This window comes from Canis lupus, chromosome 9 (genome assembly GCF_003254725.2).
Source record: "Canis lupus dingo isolate Sandy chromosome 9, ASM325472v2, whole genome shotgun sequence".
NCBI lineage: Eukaryota > Metazoa > Chordata > Mammalia > Carnivora > Canidae > Canis > Canis lupus.
This window is the reverse complement of record NC_064251.1, coordinates 44,582,993-44,607,949: the sequence shown is the minus strand read 5'-3', so window position 1 is coordinate 44,607,949 and position 24,957 is coordinate 44,582,993. Positions and strand designations below refer to the sequence as shown.

Below are 24,957 nucleotides of genomic sequence, written 5' to 3'. Positions count from 1 at the left end.
AGGCGCCCCTAAAATTTTATTTTTAAGTAATCCTCACACCCAACAGGGGCTCAAACTCAAAACCCCAAGATACAGTCACGTGTTCCACTGACGGAGCCAGCCAGATGTCCCTCAAGCCACATTTAAAAACTGTAAAATAGGAGATCCTTGGGTGGCTCAGCAGTTTAGCACCTGCCTTCAGCCCAGGGCATGATCCTGGAGTCCTGGGATCAAGTCCCACATCAGGCTCACTGCATGGAGCCTGCTTCTCCCTCTGCCTGTGTCTCTACCTCTCTCTCTCTCTCATGAATAAATAAAACCTTTAAAAAAACTGTAAAATATACATTGAGGAAACAATGCATATGTCCCTTGTCAAATGAATAAAACAAAATGTGGCATATACATACAATGGAACATCATTCAGCATTAAAAAAAAGGAGGGGCACCTGAGTGGCTCAGGGTTGGGATTAGTGGGGAGCCTGTTTCTCCCTCTCCCTTTGCCTGCTGCTCCCTCTGCTTGTGCTCTCTCTCTTTCTGCCAAATATATAAATAAAAAATCTTTTTTAAAATAAAGTAATAAAATAATAAAATAAAAAGGAAGGAAAATTTGATACATACTACAAAATGATCAACCTCAAAGATATGGTAAATGATTAAATAAGCCAGATACAAAAGCATAAATATTGTGTGGTTCAATTTGTATATCACAGAGACAGAAAATAAAATATTGGTTAAACAGGGCGTGGGGGAGGAAAGTGGGGGAATTGTTTCATGGGTACAGAGTTTCAGTTTGGGATGTTGAAAAAGTCCTGGAGATGGACAGTGGTGATGGGTGCACAACACTGTGAATGTACCTACTGCCACTGAACTGTATACTTAAAAATGTTTAAAGTGGTAAATTAAACATGTTTTATGCTAAATTAAGAAAATCCCCCTCGATGTAACATATATTGGGAATAGTGTATTATACATAATATTCTGTTTAAGAAGTAATTATAAAGCAAATACATGTGTAATCACCATCTAGGTCAAGAAATAAAATATTAACAAAGGGTATTCCTGTGGCCCTCTCCAACAAAACGCTTCTCCTCCTTTCTGAGTAACACTCTCACTCACAATGTTCCTGACTAACCCTTGGTTTTAAAAAAAATAAGGTTGTGATGTGATAATGCAGGATAAATTAAATCAACATTACAAAATCAATGGAGCATTTCTTTAAATTCCAATATTTTCCATACATGCAATATTTTTTTAATTAATAGCTTTTAAAGTGCCCTCTCTCCTTTCACTCCTGAAACTCTTCATATTCTACAACTTATCTTGGTTCTACAGTGGACCTCACCTGGAGTTAAAAACAACAACAACAAAGCTACTTCACTGTTGAGTTTAGATTTTCATGCCTCCTGCTCTCCCTTGCCTCCAACTACAAAGAAACAATGATTTAAACCCTTTGTGCCCTTTTAGAAAATTACACAGATACCCCATTGTGGAACCCTATAATCCCTTCGTGGAAAGGAAGAGATTAGCATATGAATACAAAGCAAAATGAATCCAGAATACAAAATGATCTACTGGATTGTGAAGCTCTTGTATTCTTAAAAAATGTATTTATTTCCTCTTTTTGTATTGCCCCTTTAGTGGTTCTCAGGGTTAAGGGAACTGAGCTTCCCCTCTGATTACCCGGAAAAGGATTAAAAAAAAAAAAAAAGCTAACATTCTAGGAGGTGCAAAACCAACAGATGGCTCCCAGAGCCAGTGGAATCGCCAGTGGAATCTGCTACACTCGACGTGAGTTTGCTTGCGGGCGAGGAGTGTAGAAAGTGCTGTTCGCAGACTGCGCGGTGAAGGAGAGAAAGCGACAGAAGAGAGAGCCATAGTGCTGACGTTGAAGGCCCGGCCCTGTGAGGTTGCACGGGGTAAGTGGCGTTGGCCAGGAGGCAGTAGCGAAGGGGAAGGAAAGAGGATTTGGGCTAGGGGCGGGGCCTGCGGCGCAGCGTGCGTCCTGATTGCTGGAGCGCCGCTGCCAATCTCGCAGAATCGCTCGGTTAACCAGTGCGCTGGCTAGACGCGCTCAGATATACTGAGTGAGCCCTGAGAAGCAGTCTCAGATCCTGACGGTGCCGCAGCCCGCAGCCTCAGCCAGGGAGTCCCAGCCGCTTTCAATGGAGGAGAAGCCCGGCCAGCCACAGCCTCAGCACCATCACAGCCACCACCATCCGCACCATCACCCCCAGCAGCAGCAGCAGCAGCAGCAGCAGCAGCAGCCGCCGCACCACCACCACCATTATTATTTCTACAACCACAGCCACAACCACCATCACCACCACCATCACCAGCAGCCTCACCAATACCTGCAGCATGGAGCCGAGGGCAGCCCCAAGGCCCAGCCTAAGGCGCTGAAACATGAGCAGAAACACACCCTCCAGCAGCACCAGGAAACGCCGAAGAAGAAAACAGGTCTGGGAGGGAGGACGAGTGGGGGAAGGGGAATGGGGGTGGGGGGTAGAGGGGATGGGGGTGGGGCTGGATGTGGAAAGCGCGGACGCGGTCGGAGAGAGAGAGAGAGTGTGTGTGTGTGTGTGTGTGTCTCGGTGTCCTGCGGGTCCGGGGAAGCCCCCTTCCATTCTCCCAAAGCCCGGGCTGGGCCGCGGGGTTTGCAGCGCCCTCTCCTTCTCCTCGGCATGGGAGAGGCCCAACCAGGCCAGTGTGACCTTCTCGGCCCCCGCCCGGGCTGGAGGGAGACCTGCAGGGTCGGCCTTGGGAATCTAGCCTCATTATTCCTTTCCCGTTTACCTTCCTGAGGCTCCAGAGGAACCTGAATTTGGTGGCCCTGAGTTAGGGTGAACATACCCCCCCAAAGCCCGCGGGGTGTATCTCTAGAAGGCCTAGCGAATCTCGACGCGGGTGGTGTCGCGAGACCCTCTTGCAGGCGGCGAGGCGAGGGGGTAGGTGGGCAGAGTTGAGGAAGTGTCCTCCCTCACCCGCTACCCCAAGCCCACCTGTGGCCTTGGGGTTCCCCGTCTGGGGGGGGGCGGCCAGGACCCCTCGACTCTCGAGTCATTTCTACCTCTGCGCGCCTTTTCTGGGCACCGGACCCCGCAGTCTACCCTCGCGGCTCCTCCCGAGCCCGGCGCCCGGGCCCGCTCCCCCCAGAGCCGGCGCGGCTGGAATGTTCTCTCCTCCTCGCGGGGCCGCTTCCTGTCCGCCATGTTGGAAGCCGATTCCTGTCACCGACTCCGGCCCGCTGAGGAGCGGAGGGGGAAGGGTGTCGAGGGGGCTCGGCGCGGCGGAGCTGGGGGGGCTCAGGATCCCCACCCGCGGTCGCCTCCCACCCCCCGCCCTGCGGGGGCGCCGTCGCCCCCGGCCGTGGCCTCCCCTCCCCCCGTCGCCGGCCGGGTTGTGTAACCCGGTGGCGGCCGCGCGGCCCCGGGCGGGTCCCTGGGGTGAGGGGCGGGGGCGGTTGGGGTGGGGGAGGGAAGCGGCCACGAGGGGAGCGGCCTGCAGCGGGCCCCGCGCGCCAGCGGCCGCGTTTCCCGCTCCCGGGTGCGGCGGGAGGCGCGGGCGGTCCGGGTGGGGAGCCGGCCTCGAAGTGGGGCCGGGAGGAGGAGGCCGCGGGCGACTGCTGCGGCGCTCCTTGGGGCAGGAGGGCTGGGGGCGGGGGGGATACATTTTGGGTAAAGGCGGTGCCTGAAGGCCGGGTGGGGTACCCAGCGGGAACCAGGCTCCCCGGTCACGAGTTTCTCTGCCACAGGAACCTCGTCTCCTGCCAGGTTCGCTCACGACTCCGCCTCTCAGGCTTTCACTTGGGCCCTCTCTTCAAGCAGCTCATTTTTACAAAAAAAGCTTGTTCTAGCTCCCTCCAGTCCCCCAGCATTTACCTTCTGGGCTTGGGTGTAGCGATTTCGAGGAGAGGGATTAGAAAAATGATCGGATGGGGTAGAGGGTGAGTTTTTTTGACCCCTATTTCTTGTCCTTAAGGGAGAAACGAGGTGGCTCATCCATGAGGTTGGCTCACTACCATCTTGCCTCAGACGAGGCTGTTTTCCATTTTTAAAGGAAAGGTGTTTTCCTATTTTCAAATTGATACGATCCCCAAACTCTTGATTTTCACAAATGTTAAATTGAGAGTAAAAGTAATTTTAGAAGACATTTGAGAAGAAATGAGCTTAAAACCTTGGAATCAGGCAGGGTTTTTTTGTTTTGTTTTTTGTTTTTTTACAAATTAAAGGTTCTTTGTAAATTAAGAAATGAAGGGAATGATAAGAAAATGTTAAACCCAGCAAATCAAATGTGATGCAGTTACTGAGAGCTGGAGAAAAATTCCTATTCTATTGAAGATTTAATGTAACTTGAAGACAAATTGGAATGCCAGATTTTCCACTTCTGGGATGGGTAGGGACATCACGTGTGCAGTAGAAATGAGAATGTAAATGTATTGAGTATTTAATCATAACAGATTTGAAACAGTTTGAAACTATTAGAAAGTATACAACATTAAATGTTTTAACGTTAGGTCTTTTTCAACTTAGAGGAAAGAATCTTGCTTTATTATGGTTGTGTGGAATATAAAGCAGTATTACTGTTCACATTGGAAAATTTTGAAACATTGCTCAGGTATTATACCCCTGCAAGAATCTCCTCTACAGATAGAAACAGCCCCTGAACCATTCAAGGTGGTATTCTTTAAATTAATAGGTCTATCCTGGAAGAGGATAAAGAGGGGGAAACTGGGTTTAGCAATTTTGTGAGAATGTAAACAATTTGGGATAATAGTTTTCCATGTGTGGCCTGGTCGCAGTACTGTTGCTTCAACATGTGTAATACTAATTTACTAAGAAAACTTAGGACTTTTTAAATATATCTAATATGTTGAAGTGGGCTTTTATGACCCATTACCCATAAACCTATAAAGAGGAACCTGTTTCTTTTTCCAGAAGAGGGCACTAGAGAGGGTCAGATGTGTTCAGTATTTTCGGTTTCTATTCCAAAAGCTAGATTTATCAGTACTGAAGTTTTGCAGAGTCCTTTTGAAGTAGGGTTAGATGCTTTAGCACAGCAAACCTAAATAATAAAAGTACAAGGAGCCCTTTGATTTCTTTCAGTAATTCTGTGGTATTTGCATTTTTCTTAAATACCTAAGTTTTAAAAAGAAAATGTCCCTGGTACACTTTGCATTCCAGCAAAGTTGCTATGGAAAAAATTTTAAATAGTTAGAATGAGCTGTTGTTAGCCTAATTGTTATTAAAACATGGGAATGTAAGTATAGTGGCTTTTGAGCTGTTATTAAATTGTTTGGTGATTTCTGATATTGGAGCCACTAAATACTAGTAATTTTAGGAAAAATTATTCTGGTTCACTTAAAAGTCTTAGCTTTGGTCCAAGTTAGTTTGGACATTGGGGTGGGGTTTTTTTTGTTTTTGTTTTTCCTTTCTAAAATTGCTTTCTTATCTTTGAGAAAGTTATGGCTAGTGGGCCCAAGAGTCCAAACCTTTGTTTAGCATATTAGGTTGTTAAGTGGTATATGTAGTTTTCTTCTTCTTAGTCTAGAGATGTACACAGGTAAAACTTGCATCTGTTAAAAACATTGATAGCCTCATTTTAGGAACTAGTTGCTTTTCTGAAGAAAGAAAAACCTTTCAGAAAACATCCTAAGCAGCGATCTTTTAGTAGTTTCATAGCTAGAATTTTTCCACCTAAAGTTTGATTTGAGTAGCTGTCAGAAAAAACCTCTTTCAGCAGCCAAAAAATTTAAAATACAACTACATAAATTAGGGGCTTTAGCAAAATATAGTTTTTATGGTACAACTTTTGTGCCACTCAATCTTAGGAATGATTATAGTCTTGAGTTATTTTCTGAAAGTACAATAGAAGAAAATGCCTTGCCTTTATTTGTTCATTCTTCGTGTCCTTTTTCTCTGATATAGAATGAGTGTCTTAAAATAAGAGTAAATCCTGTTGTTCATCTTCCCAGATTATGCTCTAGATCACATAAAATTCTTTTAAAACCATGGTTCTCAAACCTTTTTTTTTTTTTTTTTAATTATTTATTCATGACAGAGAAGAGAGGCTGAGACATAGGCAGAGGGAGAAGCAGGCTTCTTGCAGGGAGCCTGATGTGGGACTCCATCCCAGGACCTCAGGATCAAGCCCTGAGCTGAAGGCAGATGCTCAACCGCTTACCCATCCAGGCATCCCTGGTTCTGAAACTTAAAAAAAATCTTAGATCCTTTATGCTTTAGAATGCACAAAGAGCTTTTACTGTGGTTATATTTATTGATATTTGCTATGTTGGGAATTACAACAAAATTTCAAAACAAGAATATACACCTCACATTCCTTTTAGTCTTCATAGGCGGAAGGCCTGCAAGGATGAAAGTGACAAAGGCAAATTATTTGGTATTCTCATTGGACACCCCTCCCTAGCCCCCTGAAAAGCTGCCTTAAATGAATGTGTGTGTATCTGTTTCTAATGATTTGACCTCAAAAGGCTTTGGGGAACATTTCACAGAAAGACAGATAACTAATACCATTATTTTACTGGTAAGGAAATATGAAAAGCTATTGTTAGCCTAATTGAATAACGTATAGTAATAAACTTCATGGTAGTTGAAGGTCTTAAACTTGAACACTGGGGATCCCTGGGTGGCTCAGCAGTTTAGCCCCTGCCTTCAGCCCAGGGCGTGATCCTGGAGGCCCCAGGATCCTGTCCCCCATCAGGCTCCTTGCATGGAGACTGCTTCTCCAACTCTGCCTGTGTCTCTCCGCCTTCTCTCTTTCTGTGTCTCTCATGAATAAATAAATAAAATCTTAAAAAAAAAAAAAAAAAAAAACTTGAACACCATAACACTTTAAAATTAGGTACCTTTCATTGTAGTTTTGCACCACAAGTGATGCAGTATTATGTAGTGATAGGAAACCATGTTATAGGCAGCCTGGAGTTCAGATTTCCAGTTCTCTACTTTGTGACTTGGGCAAATTAATTTCTCCAGTCTGCTTACCCAGATGTAAAATGAAGAAAATATATCTTAGAGTTAAAAACATTGGTATATAGGTGTTTTGGTTTCATACATTGACAGAATGATCTAATGTCTGGGAAATGTCAATAAATTTAAGACTACTGTAGGAAAAAGTTCACAAGTATTTGATTTTTGTTTAGCGGAATGCAGTAGAAAGAAACTGCTTATGGTGACTACCAGCCATTCCTGGTTTCATAGAAAGGGATTTAAAAAATTTTTTTTAAGGATTTTATTTATTTGAGAGTGCGTGGGGGTGGGGTAGAGGGTAGACTCCCCACTGAGCAAAGAATCTGATGTGGGACTCCATCCCAGGACCCTGAGATCAGAGCCTGAGTCAAAGGCAGACATTTAACCAACTGAACCACCCAGGCACCCCTAGAAAGGGATTCTTTAACTTCCCTGTAATACATAAAATTAACATACTGGCATAATTTGATTTTTACCCAGAGGGTAGCCCTGCTGTTAATTGTAAAGGAAATTTTATAACAGCCTTGTGAGAACAATGGGGAAGTTGATTTGTTAAATGAGAGGAATTAATGGCATACTGCTTAAGTTTTTTGTGACCTCAGACTTTGGTTTGAAACCAGCTTGTTTCAGTTTCTTGCTTGGTAGACTTCTAATCAGTAATATGGGGTTCACAAGTGTTTTCTTGTAGTTGTGAAATAACATAGTCAAGTTAATATGCTCATAGCATAGTCTCTTTGAATGTTAGGTATTACTGTAATTTATATATTGTAAAAAAACCTTTTTTTCCCCCCTCTCTCTAGGCTATGGTGAATTGAATGGTAATCCTGGAGAAAGAGAAATATCTTTAAAGAGCCTGGGTTCTGATGAAGCTACCAACCCTATTTCCAGGGTGCTCAATGGCAACCAACAAATTGTAGACACTAATTTGAAGCAGACTGTAAAGGCCAGCACCTTTGGGAAAGCAGGAATTAAAACCAGGAATTTCATTCAGAAAAACAGTATGGACAAAAAGAATGGGAAGTCTTATGAAAATAAATCTGGAGAGAACCAGTCTGTAGACAAGACCGATACTGTAGCAATTCCAAATGGTGTTGTAACAAATAATTCTGGCTATATTACTAATGGTTATATGGGCAAAGGAGCAGATAATGATGGTAGTGGATCTGAGAGCGGATATACCACTCCTAAAAAAAGGAAAGCTAGGCGCAATAGTGCCAAGGGTTGTGAAAACCTTAATTTAGTGCAGGACAAAATAATGCAACAAGAGACCAGTGTCCCAAACTTAAAACAGGGACTTGAAAATTTCAAGCCTGACTACAGTGAACAAAAGGGAAATCGAGTAGATGGTTCAAAGCCCATTTGGAAGTATGAAACTGGGCCTGGAGGAACAAATCGAGGAAAACCTGCTGTGGGGGATATGCTACGGAAAAGCTCTGATATTAAACCTGGTGTGAGCAGCAAAAAGTTTGATGATCGGCCCAAAGGAAAGCATGCTTCCGCTGTTACCTCCAAAGAGGACTCGTGGACCCTATTTAAACCACCTCCAGTTTTTCCAGTGGACAATAGCAGTGCTAAAATAGTTCCTAAAATAAGTTATGCAAGCAAAGTTAAGGAAAACCTCAACAAAACTGTACAGAATTCCTCTGTGTCACCATCTTCATCTTCATCTTCTTCGTCTACTGGGGAAACCCAGACCCAATCTTCAAGTCGGTTATCCCAGGTCCCTATGTCAGCGCTGAAATCTGTTACTTCGGCCAACTTTTCTAATGGGCCTGTTTTAGCAGGGACTGATGCAAGTGTATATTCTCCAGGGGGTCAGCCACTGCTAACTACTGCTGCTAATACTCTAACACCCGTCTCTTCTGGGACTGATTCAGTTCTCCAGGACATGAGTCTGACTTCAGCAGCTGTTGAACAAATTAAATCTAGCCTTTTTGTCTATCCTTCAAATATGCAAACTGTGCTATTGAGCACAGCACAAGTGGATCTACCCTCTCAGACAGATCAGCAAAATCTGGGGGATATCTTCCAGAATCAGTGGGGTTTATCATTTATAAATGAGCCCAGTGCTGGCCCTGAGACTGTTCTTGGGAAGTCATCAGATCATAAAGTGATGGAGGTGACATTTCAAGGGGAATATCCTGCCACTTTGGTTTCACAGGGTGCTGAAATAATCCCCTCAGGAACTGAGCATCCTGTGTTTCCCAAGGCTTATGAGCTGGAAAAACGGACTAGTCCTCAAGTTCTGAGTAGCATTCTAAAATCTGGGACTACTAGTGAGAGTGGAGCCTTATCCTTGGAACCCAGTCATATAGGTGACCTGCAAAAAGCAGACACCAGTAGTCAAGGTGCTTTAGTGTTTCTCTCAAAGGACTATGAGATAGAAAATCAAAATCCTCTGGTGTCTCCTACGAACACTTTGTTAGGCTCCGCCAAAGAACAGAGATACCAGAGAGGCCTAGAAAGAAATGATAGCTGGGGTTCTTTTGACCTGAGGGCTGCTATTGTATATCACACTAAAGGTAATTCATTTGTTTTTATATAAAGATTCTTACATAAATTTAATAAGCATTTATTAACTGGTGTATTAAGGGTAAATTTTGGAAGTTTTTATGAGATTTTTTAAGAATTTGGGAACTAAGTTGAGAACAGTGGATAAGCAGTAGATAAATTAATTCAGGGTCTTTGGAAATAGTACTATTTAGAAGGAATGTTCACTTTCAACTTCAAAATGTTTATATATTCACACAAACACAAAAGTACTTGACTTCCTATACCTGCTTCAAAGAATGAAGAGGGATGGGTTGGTGCCCAGAGGGATGACATATTTTCTCATGAGTTCTTTTTAAAAATTTTCTTTGAACAGATGTTTCCTCTCCTTTGCTTTTTATATCATGTACTTCTTTATTAGTGAGCTCACTTGATAGTTCTAATTTGTATAAAATGAGTAGGAGCAGTGTTTTTGAGGAGGAGTCCAGAAAGATGGAGTGTCAAACTATTTCTTCTCTTCCAAGAAGGAATAATGCGTGCTAAGTGGTAACTGGAAAATAATTTTGACAATTGCAATGGCAGGCTCAATTAGCAATGTAGGAACCAGGCTCTTGGGGTCTGTACTTTTCATAGCCCCAAAGCCTCTGTTAAAAAAGGAATCATATCTTTCAAGTTCCATGCTCATAACTTTAGAATATGGTTTATTTGTGTCTTTTTTTTTTTTTTTTTTAATTAAAGTTTATTTCAGAGAGAGTGAGTATGGAGAGGGGCAGAGGGAGAGGGACACGGTCAGACTCCCTGCTGAGCCGGGAATCTGACATGGGGCTCAGTCCCAGGACCCTGAGATTAACCCACTGAGCCATCCAGGCAGCCCTTTGTGTCTTAAAGAAAAATTTACTGTATGGTATAAACTTATTTAAATCCCTACAGCAAATAATGAGTCTTAGTGAATGATGTTTATAACCTTGGTACTTTTGAGAATGGTGGTTTTTTCAGTCTTCCACTTCGGTCTTCCCCTAGTCCCCTAACAGAAATTTATACCCCATGCATGCATATGCACACCTCAGATATGCTGCACATTCCCATTTTTAACTGGCTCATTTAGGCAGAGACTTGGAGCTGCTGGGAAGGGGCAGCATATCAGATAGTGGGGATGAGGTAATTCCCATATTCTCCCTGGAAGGATCACTGCCTCAGAGATGAATAACAAAGCTATTTATGTGACTTTTAAGCAGATTGCCTCCTCTGCATACCTTTCCTTATCTGCAAACTGGAAGACATTAGTAAAATGAACAGATGTCCTTTTCTATTTTTCTTCCTTTAGAAAATGGGAGTAAGTAGTAGTATTACCTTATGGGAGTTTAGGAGTAGAAATCCTGGCAGATAAAATTACCTGTCTGTACTTTTTTTCTCCAGCACTGCTGTTGGGAAGTAAATAAATTAATTAGGAAGTGGATGTTTTTAGGAAAGTTAGGACAAAAAAAATTACTTATTTTCTTAAGACTTGTAGTTAATTATAAGTTGGTTCTGCTGGGGGAGTTGGTGTTTTTGGTGATATTTTCTGTGCTATCTGCCCACCAGAGACCACTACTGGGAAAATCTTTACCTGAATATTTTGTATGGGTAATTAGGAACCTGAAGGAATATCTGGTTACGTTCTTCCACAACCTGCAAAAAAGTTTGGGACAAGATGTTCCATGAAGTGGTTGTTGGCTGGTGTTTTTATATGTTTTTATTACGGAGAATTGTAAGCCTTTTTAAATGGGAGTAATAACTCCTATTTATTTATAGGTATTCTGTATGCATTTTTCCTATAGTGACACTAATTAGATCTGAAATTAGTGGTATTTAAATAAGCTAAATGCCCCTACCTGGATGCAGTTATATTTAGTTTTGCTGATATTACTGAAAGATTTGCTTTAGTAAAGTGCATCAATTTGAGTTTCGTAGTTGGGTATTATTGAGATTTAATTGGTATTGATTGTTTTTTCCCCCCCTAACAATGGTTAATGTTCAGTTCAGTTAGTTCCCAAAGTGGCAAGTTCTTTGAATTCCTGCCAAATGTGGATTGGTTCATTAGGTCACTAATTTCTCTTTTCTGTGAGTTTGTTTTGAACCACAACCTTTTCAAGATCTGAAGAACTTTCTCATAAGTGAAGGCTGGCCTTTTTTTTTTTTTTTTTTTTTTTTGAGTTGTTTTAAACTCTAAAGGAGGTAATAATCAGTTGGGCTTATTAGACTATCCTTTAAAAGAGCACTTGTATTTTCTTGGTCCTTTAGTGAAGTCTTCTCTTTAAATGTTCAAAAGCAGTCACTTAGTGAGTTAAAGTTAGGCTCAGAAATAGAGGTTTTTATGCATACCTCCTTACTTTAAAAGTAAGCTCCTCAACAACTTTATTTGGAAATAGTAGATAAGAGAGTGCTTAGTGTCAGTTGAGCAGGAATGGTGCATTTTTTAGATTAAACATTAATTACTTGCAGCCTTAGAAATACTGCAGATCCTTTGAAAATCTGAATATTCAGTACATTTGACGATAGGAAATAAAGATACTATGAGGCATAAAAAAGGGATTGGTGGGAAATCTAGTTCTTGGGATTTTTCTTTCAGCTTTTGATATATATTATGCTATTAATTTTTCTTAAGAAATGGGAGGGTTAATCTTTTTATTATCTAGGGGAATATTGTACCATTACATAGCAGTATTAATATTTATGGTGAGATGTAAGTCCTATTTTCTATTTCTCTCAAATGGCACTTAAGGGGCATTTATTACCTTAAAGTAATAGCTTTTTAAATTAACTATGAAAAAATTGATACTCAAAAGTGGAACCTATAATGAACCTCAATGTACCCATTGTCCAGCCAGAACATTTAGAAAGTATTCATTCTTGTTTAACCTATCTACCTTCGCACTTTATTTGGTAGGAATTTCAAAAGCAAATTCCAGGTATCCTAACATTTTGCTAGTTGATACTTTGGTTATGTTTGAGTGATAGCTTTTAATGCACCTACCCAGGACATAGAACTGTTACCTCCTTTAAAGCATTTACTTTTCAAAGGCTTGTAACACTAGACTCAACTTTTTGAGGTGAATCTTTGGTTTTGAAATGGTCATTTGAAGTCATTTGATTCAAAAAGTCCTTTGAAGACAAATCTGTTGAAATAAGGTAGGTTGATGTGAGTCGTGTGTTTGGTCAGTGTTCATTTAAACCAGGTTGATTTATCTTGCCTAACTAATACTGCACGGAACTTCATCAAGTATTCAGTGCTGATATTTTGGAGTATTTATTAAAAAATAATTTAATATGGTAAATTTTACCCAGTATGTAGAGATGCAAGGGAGGATGAATAAAATAAGAGAGAGGGCAGCCTGGGTGGCTCAGAGGTTTGGCGCCGTCTTCGGCCCAGGGCATGATCCTGGAGACCGGGATCGAGTCCCATATCGGGCTCCCTACATGGAGCCTGCTTCTCCCTCTGCTTGTGTCTCTGTCTCTCTCTCTCTCTCACATAAATAAATAAAATCTTTAAAAAAAATAAAATAAGATAGAATTCTTGATGGTTGACGTGGATCAACATGACAGTTACCTAGTAAAAAATATCCTTGAGGGAACACTAGGCTTTAGTATGAAACTTTAAGAACTTGTTTCTGTGTTACTTCTATAGGTTATTAGCATAAATGACTTGAGGCACTAGATGTGGGCTATACTCCGGATAAAAATGTAGTGGTTCTCATTGCCAGCTAGGATTGGGAACTCTTGAGTCTTAGAGAGCTTTCCTCAGTTTAATCCTACTTTTCTGTTTTCTGCCAGAGTTGTGCAGTAATATACGTGTGTGTGTAGTGTATGTTTTCCTTTCCCTTATAATATAGGCAAAGTACTTTGCTTAGTTATATAAGACTTTGGCAGGGTGTGTCTTTTTCTTTGAAGAACTTAATTAAGTAGAGGAGAAAACAATACACAAGTTTATAAGGATTTTTTAAAGGTCATATGGATCAAAATAGGGGATTTTAGTGGAAGAAATTTTTTTTTAATTTTTTAAAAAAATTTTTATTTGTTTATGATAGTCACACAGAGAGAGAGAGAGAGAGGCAGAGACACAGGCAGAGGGAGAAGCAGGCTCCATGCACCGGGAGCCCGATGTGGGATTCGATCCCCAGTCTCCAGGATCACGCCCTGGGCCAAAGGCAGGCGCCAAACCGCTGCGCCACCCAGGGATCCCTGGAAGAATTTTTAATGGAGTAAAGGTGGGAAGAGTTAATGCAGCCTGTGTTTTCCTGGAGGCAGCAGCATTTAAACTGGGTTTTGATGGATAGGAAAGATTTTTTGACTTAATGGAAATGCAAAGAAGAAGATAATAGATAAGTTGGAAAATCCTGAGTAAATGTAAATATTGGAAGGGATCTGCTTTGGATGTGGTGAAAGGACATAAGAGAAGGAAGGTAAGTTGCTGCCAGATCATCAGATTAGTCTGGAAGGCATTGAGCATCAGGGAGCTGGGCTGGGGGAATGGAGGTGACTTAAACTGACAGAAGACTGGAGTTTTAATGCTTCTATTTCTAATTTCTGTGTACCTAAAAAAATCATGTCATTTTTAATCACTTACCTTATAAAATAAGTGTATCAGCCTTTGTTTTATTCTATCAGATTGTACTAAAGTGCTTTAAAAATTAAGTTGGTATTGCTGACTTGCATTCAGGTAGATTAATGTGGCATCAGTTTTGTGTTTTTTTTTTTTTAAGATTTTATTTATTCATGAGAGAGAGAGGCAGAGACATAGGCAGAGGGAGAAGCAGGCCCCATACAGGGAGCCCAACGTGGGACTGGATCCCCGGACCCCAGGATCACACCCTGGGCCAAAGGCAGGCACTAAACCGCTGAGCCACCCAGGTGCCCCTGTGGCATCAGTTCATAGGGTAGATTGGAAGCCATTTTTCTGATGAATTTTTGGAATAGCCCAGGCAGAGAAATAACAAGATTTTTCCTTTTGTGTTTGCAGCCATAAGAATGTATTAGTTATCTGAAAATAAAGAAACGTTATTAGAAAAAAAAAAAAAAAGACTTCAGGTTTGGCAATGAGGAAGCTGATCTACCGGGTATGAGGAGATATGAGACAAGTTATGGTTAATCTGTCAAAGGGAAGGGGGAGTATGTATAAGGTTACTTTGGTTCACAGAAGGATCTGAATACTAATTTTTTTCTTTCAACACAATGCTGAAAAAAATATTTTCACCTTTACTGCATTTTATTATTACTGTGATGGTGGCATCACAGCTATCTTTCTCATAATCTTAGCAACAGGTGCCTGCTGATTTGACTGATTTCAGCCCTAGTTGAATTTCTTGTGAAATCCTTTTTTTCCCCCAGTGCTTACAAATTTTAGCATCCACGTTAGGATGCTTGATTTTTCATTATGTCTGTGAGTGCAATAGTAATGAATTTACTTTGGTGTTAGTCTGAAAGGTAACTTGTAAGGAATTTATAGAAGGTAAAATTTAACCCCCAAATTTTATTAGCTTACATCCTGTAGGTGAGGGAAGTAACCACCCATGCTATAAAAGCAGAAATTGTTGATTACTATCTTAGTAGTAGCAGTTGCGTTCTAAGCAACTTGAATTTTATATTTTTGCCTTAAAAGTAAACTAGATTAGAAGTATAGCAGTAGCAATGAACCAGAATCCAAAAGCAAACCCTTAAGCTCCAAGTTTCTAATGTATGTATTTAGAGGTAGTTCAGACAGTTCTATTTAGTCTGGTTTGGTGTAGCTCCAAATTGGGAATATAAAGTTAAAATAGATGCAATGAAGAATTAAGCATCTGAAAAGGTGATGATTTCTAACTATTTCAGTCGAGTTTACTTGAACATAAGCTGTTATTGGGGTGCCTGGCTGGCTCAGTCAGTAGAGTATGCAACTCTAAGTCAGTCTCAGGTTGTGAGTTCCAGCACACCCTGAATGTGGGGCTCGAACTCAAAACCCTGAAGCCAAGAGTCGTACACTCCACTGACTGAGCCAGACAGATGCCCCTAAAAAAAATTTTTTTTTTAAAGAAAATACAATGTTAACTCTATGGGTGTAGTTAAAATGGAAAATATCATGGAGAGAGATTCTGACTGCCTTCTTTGCAAAAGAATAGGGAGGCACAGAGGACTGGTTGGGAAAGGAAAATCAGAACAGCAAAACATGATGATGAGGTACCCAGTAATGGCTTGGTAATGGATTAGGAGGCAAGATCAGTGGTGAATTGATCTGGGGGTTCTCAGTTGTGGGACTCCTCTTGTTTGGCCTTCTGTTTGATTTATTTCCCCTTTTGGGGAGAGATATGCTTAATGTTTGTTTTTTTAGATTTTTAAAAACTTATTTAGAGAGAGGGAGGGCGAGAGTGCGTGTATGGGGGCAAAGGGAGAGGGAGACAGAATAGAATCTCAAGGATACTCTTATCAACACAGTCTGACTCAGAGCTCAATCCTTTGACCCCCAAGATCATGACCTAAGCTGAAATCAAGTTGGGCTCCCAACCAACTGAGCAATGCAGGTGCCCTGAAACGTGCTTTTTAAAATGCTAAAAAAAATTTTTTTAAGTGTTATTTTTTGAGAGAGAGACAATGCGGGCCGTGGGGTGGAGAAGAGGAGAGAGAATCTTAGTTAGGCAGGCTTCTCACCCAGCAGGAAGCCTAAAGTGGGGCCCCATCTCACAACCCTGAGATCATGACCTGAGCTAAAATCAAGATTCAGATGCTTGGGGCACCTGGGTGGCTAAGTGGTTGAGCCTCTGCCTTCAGCTCAGGTCATGATCCAGGGTCCTGAGATTGAGTCCTACATCCAGCTCCCCTCAGGGAGCCTGCTTCTCCCTCTGCCTCTTTCTGTGTCTCTCATAAATAAGTAAATAAAATATTTTTTTTAAAAAGATTCAGATGCATAACCAACTGAGCCACCCAGGTGCCCCTTAAATGTTATGTTAAACTGGGACAGTATTCAATTTTAAAAGTAAAAAAGAATGAGCTTCAAGTTGGTTTTAACCCTCTTAGCTTTAGTCTTTTTCTTTGAAGAATTAAATGCTGAATTTTTGGTTGGACCATATGCAATTGCTGTTTTTACAGGTCAAAAAGGGTTGATTATCAATTTGAAAAGGGCTTAGTACTACTTTGTTATATTATTACTTCCTGACTGATTTAGGAGTAGTATTTTGTTCAAATATTTACATATTACACCAAGCTCTGTGCAAAGCAATTGTGATAAGCAGATGAAAAGAGGATTCATGTCATTAAGGAATTCAGTCTAATAGGGAAACATACATAAAAGGAAATATATGACTAGTGTGATGGCTCTGTAGAAAAATGTATGAAATGCATTTGGAACATAGAGAAACCCATAAGTGAGAGGTGGGGGCCAGTCAGGGAAGGCTAGTCAGGATTCGAAAGAGAAGTGGAAATTGGCTTATTTGTTGTACAAGGAAAGTCCTAACTATTTTGGGTGGAGGAAATGGAATAGTATTTGAACATGCTAGTCATTCAAAGTGATTCAAGGAAGGTGAGTGGTGCAAGTTAAAATAATCTTTAATTTAGTCATCTAATTTATTTTTGATATACAGCTGTGTCAAATGCTAGACGTGTTATACAAGATAAACAGATCTAGTCTCCCTGTAGACAGAATCTACTGAAATGTTTTGGTCCCTTTCAGGCTTATATTTATAGGGGGAGAGAATGATAGCTATGGTGTAGAAGGTAGAAAGTGAGGCCTAATTAAGGGCAAGAGAGGCCTGTTAAAAGATTACACTGCAGAAATGTTTGTAAGGTACCACTGGTTGAACCAGGCAGTGACATCTGGGTGGAGAAAAAGAGGGTGACTAGAAAGTTTAAAATGTCTTAACTGTAAGAATTGCAGTAATTGAACGCTCCCTCCCTATATTCTCTAATTTGCATTTTCTTGACTACTCCCTTTCTTGCCCTTTTTTTTCTTTTCTTTTCTGTTCTTTTTTTTTTTTTTTTTTTTTGTATATTCAATATCACTAATTCTTCGGATATAAAACTGAATTCATTTTTTTCCCAAACCCTAATTGTTAGGTTATGGATCCTATCCCTAACATACTCAGTTTTCCTTTTATCTGTAATACAACTGTCCTAATTTCTTCACTTTTGCAGTAACATTTACTGGGCTCTTTCTCTGTATAGTAGTCCTACCTTTTCCGTGGTTTTGCTTTCCGTGGTTTCAGTTGCCTGAAATACATACATCCGCGGTTAGCTGCAGTCTGGAAGCAGATGATCCTTTTGAATTGTCAGAAGGTCAGTAGTAGCCTAATGCTATGTCACTGCCTATTGTCATTCATCTCCCATCATCTCATCGTGTGGGCATTTTTTCATCTCATCACAAGAAGAATGGTAAGTACAGTATAATTAAGATATTTGAGAGATACCACACTCAAATAACTTTTTTTTTACACTGTTATAATGGTTCTATTTTATTGTTAATCTCTTACTGTGCCTAATTTATAAATTAAGCCTTGTCATAGGCATGTATGTATAGGGAGAAGTATACGTAGGGTTTGGTAACTATTTGTAGTTGTAGGCATCCACTGTATGTGGGTGGGTGTTAGAACCTATCTACTGAAGATAAGGGGGGAGGAGACTACTATATTATCACTTCATCCATACTCTTCAGTTACCTCAATCATTACTAACATTGAGTACAATAATCTCAGATATTTTCAGTTGCTCCCCTTTACCTATTTGATTTAAATAGTAAACTTTGCGCCTTTGTGCTGTCCTCCGAATAGCAGAGTAGCATTTATCTTTGTGTAAATCTTTCTTTCCTTCTTGGTGACTTTTAGCTCTGTTCCCTGAATAGTATGCTTCGTCTAAATCTTTTTGTCTTAGTGACATCCAGCCTTAGTAAATTAATTGTGACCACCAAAGCATAGGGCAGTAAACTTTTCATATGAATGCCCAGATAGTAAATATTTTAGGGTTTGTGAGCCATAGGGTTGGTCTCTCCTTGCAATTCTAGTTACTTGATTCTGCCTTATACACAAAAACAGCTAAGGGTAATAATAGAAAATGGGTATGGCTCTGTTCAAAGAAAACTTGATTTGTAAAAACAGGCAATGGGTAGATAACAGTTTATCGACCTCTGCTTACCATACCTCATACTTTAATAGCATCAAGCTTTGTTCATGCTGATGCTTCTATCTAGAAAAGCTGTTTCTTCTACTAAGCTTGCAGAAGCAGAGCCTTTCTGGTTTCACATCTGTATCTCTAGCCCCTAACTAGTACTTTTTTTTTTTTTTTAAGACTTTTTATTTGAGGATGGGATTGCAGGGGTGTGTGCATGAACAGGGGGAGGGAGAAGCAGATTCCTCACTGAGCAGGAACCCTAACTCTGGGCTCCATCCCTGGACCTGGAGATCATGCTGGGGAGCCACCCCAGCACCCCTAAATAGTAGTTTTTAATCCACTTGGAATTTAGATCTTGTAGGTAATTGGACATCTACAGGGAGCATTGTGAAAGGGAGCTACATAGGAAGTCTGCTTTAGAAAATTAAATGTTTAATTTTATTTACTGATGAGGTGCCATAACTATTTGAAATTTTTTATATTTTAAAATTTGGGTGGTGGCAGTCTAAATTACAGAATTTTAACAATTGCCTACTCTGGTGTATGTATGCTTTTTTTTTTTTTTTTTTTTTTTTTTACTCTGGTATATTTTAAAAGCAGAAACCTTCACTTATGTTAGCAAATTTGGTCCTGTGGCCATTTCTCAATAACTACTTGAGTAATTGGGTGCTGGGATCCAACTCTAAAAAGAACTGGAAGTAAAAGACCTTGTGGTGGGGGGCAAGGGCAGTATTAAAAGTAGAAAGATTGGGATCCCTGGGTGGCGCAGCAGTTTGGCGCCTGCCTTTGGCCCAGGGCGCGATCCTGGAGACCTGGGATCGAATCCCACATCAGGCTCCCGGTGCATGGAGCCTGCTTCTCCCTCTGCCTATGTCTCTGCCTCTCTCTCTCTCTCTCTGTGACTATCATAAATAAATAAAAATTAAAAATAAAATAAAATAAATAAAATAAAATAAAATCATTATCTTTAAAAAAAGTAGAAAGATTAATTACTATATTTTGAGTTTGTATAGTTGAATGTGCCTTATTTTGTTCTGCTTCTCTTGTGTAGTTAAAACAATTAACACAAAGTAACTGGTTTTGTATTTAGAATCTTGATGGAGACTTCTGGAACTTAAAAGAGTGCTAATTTCTTCTATATTCTCTATCAATAGCTTCTTTTTAGTCTTATGGTTGTTTAGGCATAGCATGTAATCATCCAAATAATACTTATTTTCCCTTTCTGATCTTCAGTTGAGTTTCAAGGTAACTTGAAATTCTAATTAAGGGCATCAGGTTGTTGGGCAACCCTGGTGGCTCAGTGGTTTAGCGCTGCCTTCAGCCAAGGGTGTGATCCTGGAGACCTGGGATCGAGTCCCACGTCGGGCTCCCTGAATGGAGCCTGCTTCTCCCTCTGCCTGTGTCTGTGCTTCTTTCTCTGAGTCTCTCATGAATAAATAAATAAAATCTTTAAAAAAAAAAAAAGACATCAGGTTTTTACTAGTAACAGAAGTATTTAATGTTAAACAACTGGAATGAGAGTTGCATTCATTTTTCTTTTCAGCACTTCAGATCATGCTGATTCATTTCTTGGCTAGAAGTTGGGTTGGCTCATGGCTAATTTTTTAGCCAGGTCCTACATCCCTTTCCCCTCCTCAAAAAACATAATCAAATTTACTACTCCAGAGCCCTTATTTGAGTGTAATAAAACTTTGTTACCAGAAATCATTTAAAATCTTTGTGTTTAAAATCTAAAGCTGAATGTTCTGGATTAAGCTAAGGAAAGGACACTGAGTGGTTGCAAATAGTTACTTTTGTCTTTAAAATGTGTTTATTTGCTTTTAAAGTACTATAGTTTTTACAGTGACTCTTCCGTATAGTCCTCCCGTCTCTCCTGCCAAAAAGGAAGGGGAAAGAGGCAGGTTGACAACAGTTTGTGGGGGACAACAAAAGGAAATGTTATAGCATCAATGGGCCAAAATTAAAAGTTTTGTTTTTCTCAACATACAACTAAATATACATTTATCTTTACTATTAAGTAGACTTAACAATAATGGGGCATCAAGTAATACAGACTTCAGGAATTTATTTGTTGCAAAATGTGAGTTCTCTACTTCGCTAAAAGAAAAAAATGTGTTGGATTAAAATTTTTGAAGTCCGTTCAACTAAGGAAAGCCTTACCTTTGGACTTCTTCACATAAGCCATTCTGAGGTACAGACATGTATAGGATAACAGCTCTAATGACCATTTCAACTATTCCTAATTGTCTGAAACTAATAGAATTAGAAATTATATTAGAGTGATAGATACGAGTGTCATGGGTAGAATAGCCTTCCCGATATTTATTCTTTTTCCCAGATTAGATTGATCACAATTCTCTCCCCTGCTTAGACCTAGGAGATGGGTTTTCCTGCCATTCTTTGGGTATCCAGTGATTTAAAGCCCATAGGTGGCATCCATCTAAGCTCTTAGACCAAGTGACAGCTAGTATATTATTTCTCAGTCTTTGTTTAATCAGGCAATTGTTGTGCTAACTTGAATGCAATTTTATCTGGATAATTACTTTGATTATTTTGAATAATTAACCTATTTATTGTTCCAAACATCCAAATCTGATAAATTTTCAAAACTTAAAAGTTTTTTAGGAGTGAATTTTTCTTTTTTAAGATTTTATTTATTTTTCATGAGAGACATAGTGAGAGGCAGAGAGGCTCCGTGTAGGGAGCCTGATATGGGATTCGACCCCAGGATCATGCCCTGAGCCAAAGGCAGATGCTCAAACCACTGAGCCACCCAGGCATCACTTTTAGGAGTGAATTTGTTGGAAATAGAGGAGAGTAGGGAGAATGTGATCTACCTACCATTCTCTACCTCCAACCACAAACAATAAAGTAATAATTTGGGATTTATATACTATTAGGCCTAGGGAGAGATTATGTTGTACTTTAACTGTAACCCACGTCCAGATATATCCTATCTTCATGAGCTCTAGTTTTACTTACTTTTTAATTAGAATTAGCTGCTGGTAAACTATATGAAATACAGTTACACAAAATCCAGTTATACAGAATAAAGGTACTTTTTTGTCTTTCAGAATGGCAGTTGGATGGCCATGGGAAGAGTACTTACTCTCAGTCCTAGTTATAGTTCATTCCTGTTACTGTGTAGTCTTTGTTTACATTGTAAACCTAGTGGAGTATTTCCTTTCAAGGTATTGTAGTTCCTATTTCCTGTTCTTTGGTTCTTGTGGTATGGTGGTCATCTACTGTCTTATTCATCAAACCTTCAAATAAGCCCTCTGTACAGCTTTCTGGAATGCTTCCAGATAGAATTTTTTTTGCCTTTTCTCTGTATGTCACTATAGTTTGGTCTTGCACATATTTTCTTTACTGTAAGATATCAAAGTAAGCACATTAGGATCACATTTGAATGGAATTGGAGCAAATGAGAATCGTGTTTACTAATAAATGGGTATGGATTGGCATTTTGACCTTATGGGTTAAAAATAAAGAGTAGGTGTAGTTTGAAGAACAGAACCACTTGCCTATAGCAAAGAGTTAAGTAAAATTTTAATAAGGCATTTTAAGCATCATGCTTAATCAAATTTGAATGCTTCATTCAGAAAATTTAGGGTTATAACCCATGGGTTATGATGGGTTGCCAAAAAATACTATTAAAATGTTTTTAATAACAATGAGCTGTTACAAGAAATATTTAATCTATAGCATGCTTCAGCATATCTTTGCTATTTTAATAGACAGAATTGCTCTCCTGGTAGTTTGATTTCAGATAATAATTGACTTTGTATAACCAATTTAAGGCAATCTGAAAGACATTTCTTAAGAATTCCAAGAGATTAATTAAGAGTCACCACTCAATCTTTATCTAAGATTTAGTAGAACTGTGCTATTTCAGCCCTACCTTCAGGCCAGCAATAACCAGTCTAGATTTTTTAGGTTTTTCTTTTTTTTTTTTTTTTTAAAGGTTTTATTTATTTATTCATGAGAGACAGAGAGAGAGGTACAGAGACACAGGCAGAGGGAGAAGCAGGCCCCATGCAGGGAGCCCGACATGGGACTCGATTCCGGGTCTCCAGGATCAGGCCCTGGGCTGAAGGCGGCGCTAAACTGCTGAGCCACCGGGCCTGCCCGATTTTTTTTAGGTTTAAAGTGAAAAGTGTAGCTTTAAATTTTGCTCTGTAAAACTTAGCATATAAATTTTTTTTTTTTTCCTTTGCAGAAATGGAATCTGTTTGGAATTTGCAGAAGCAAGGTAAGAATGGTTAGGTTACCTAAAATGTTAGTACTAATGACTAGTGTATGTTTGGGTGGGAATAATCTAGTGTTATTTCACTAAGTGACTAGGCTTTGTATTTTGAATTATTTAATAAATGCAGTTAAAAGACATGGCTGCTATACCAGGATTGCTAAAGATGGAGTAACACTGTAAGTGAAAAGAGTATATGAAAATAGTCTTCACCTTCTAGGTGAAGAACATGAATTTTTTCCCCTCTGATGATGAAAGTAAGACAGAACATAAATACTTTTAATATAGGAAACCAGCATAAATGTTTCCACTTATAGTCAGTCTTTATCTGTATTTGTGGTAGACAAGTGGTAGCCTGAACTGAAATAGTTCAGAAAAATATTAGCTTTTTTTTTATTATTATTATTAGCTATTTTAGACTAGCCTCATTTGTGCTTCAAAGTAATAGATGGTTAAAAATCTAAAGAGCAAAGTAGCTTCCTTCACGAACCACATGTATAAGACATGAATAGTAGGAAGGCGGAGGGACTGAATGATCCACATCTGAATTGTTAAGAATTTTCAAAAAATTTACATTGCTTATCCTCATTATTGTGTGCTTTTCCAAATATATTAAAATGCAGTAGCTGTGGAATACCCGAAATAAAGTTAAGTGTCAGTCTCGAGAAATAGTCACTAATAGAATTGGGCTTTTAGAATCCTGACTGAATTGCATCCATTTCCATCCACTTTGCTAGCTAATACAAGTGAGAGAGGTCACTGTGTAGCTAGCAAGTGGCAAAATTAAATGTAGGTTTCCTTGGGGGCGCCTGGCTGGCTCACTTGGAAGAACAGGAGACTCTTGATCGGGGTTGTGAATTAGAGCCCCACATAGGGTATAGAGATTACTTTAAAAATAAAATCTTTTTTTTTTTTTTTAAAGTAGGTTTCCCTGATTTCCCAGCATTGCTCCTCCTTCCATCTCCCTTGTACTTAGGGCAGGTCTTACTTGTCCAACACAGCTGTGGTCTGAAGGTAACTAGCAAGATCTTATTTTGAGTTTCTTTCTGTGTGCCTTATTCAAAGGAAAATGAAAAAAAGGTAGACTAGAAAATAATATCTGCAAAAGTAGACATCCCTATATTTACTGTAAAATGGTTATTAACTATTTAGAATGAGCATTATCTTCATAGCAGGTTGTTATAGGGTGGCTATTGTAGTCCTAGAAAGGATATTATCTCTGCACTAAATTAGATTGACTCAGGCTGAGGTGAGCTTGAGATCTTTATTACTATTTTTAGGCCTTTATACTTTTCCATTAAGTGACAAGTTTTATTAGTTTCCTATTTTTTATTAAAAGCATGTTTTTTTTTTTTTAAGTTCTTATGATAGGTAGAAATGGTACATAATAAAATTACTGCCTCTCTTGAAGAAGGAAGCATATAGCTAAATAATTGGGATTTAGAGTAACATTGGAATCTTTATTTATACATGTTGCTGAGAAATGGGAAATTTGGAGGAAGGAAGAAATATGTCATGATTAGGACTGAACTTCCAGTTCTGGCCAAACTTAACCTGAAGTGTTTGGTGCTAGATGTCACTTGAACAGTTCCTTACTAGACATTCCACACAGGTTAAATTAAATTTTGACTTCATTTTATTGAAAAGAACAAAAAAAAAAAAGTCCAAGTATTTGTTTTAGTATTGAATTATTGACAATTTAATAAGGCTTTTATAATTGGGAGAAACACATAAACCCTTGTCACTTGTCAACTGAACTCAACCCCTTTCTAATCCATAGGAGTTGAAGCCCTCACTGGCTAGAGAACCCTGTTCTGGAAATCCTTTGGGATGTCAAACTATTGGGTTGTGGAAAAGTAGATCATTTATGTATTAATACAAAGAAGTCTTTATTTTTTAATTTTTTAGGGGTAGAGGACAGAGGAAGAGAGAGAGAATCCTAAGCATGCTTCACACCCATTACAGAGCCCAACATGGAGCCCAATGCAGGGCTTGATTTCAACCCTGACATGACCTGAGACAAAATTGAGTTAGGTAGAACCTGACACTTAACTAACTGAGCCACCCAGGCGCCCCAAAGAAGTGGTCTTTAATTTGTGTTTATATAAAAGGAGCCAACTAAAATGATGATGGTTATTTGAGATTTGTTATTTG

At 39.6% G+C, this 24,957-nt stretch overlaps 1 protein-coding gene across 4 annotated transcripts in view; it reads left to right on the top strand.

Moving 5' to 3' along the window:
* The first annotated feature begins 1,652 nt into the window (after window positions 1-1,652).
* NUFIP2 (nuclear FMR1 interacting protein 2) overlaps window positions 1,653-24,957 on the top strand; it is a 31,938-nt gene continuing 8,633 nt past the window's right edge. The window contains exons 1-5 of one of the 4 annotated variants that reach the window (XR_007413222.1): window positions 1,653-2,436; window positions 7,763-9,484; window positions 17,660-17,825; window positions 21,632-21,748; window positions 22,777-22,809. Coding sequence is in view for 2 of the 4 variants with exons in the window: in XM_035721555.2 (XP_035577448.1) it covers window positions 2,142-2,436; window positions 7,763-9,484; window positions 22,777-22,809; window positions 23,726-23,817 (2,142 nt within the window). In the remaining 2 variants the exon portion in view is untranslated. Of the gene's footprint in view, window positions 2,437-7,762; window positions 9,485-17,659; window positions 17,826-21,631; window positions 21,749-22,776; window positions 22,810-23,725; window positions 23,818-24,957 lie in introns of all 4 variants that reach the window. The other 3 variants (XR_003147117.3, XM_035721555.2, XM_025476302.3) reach the window with 3 other exon arrangements.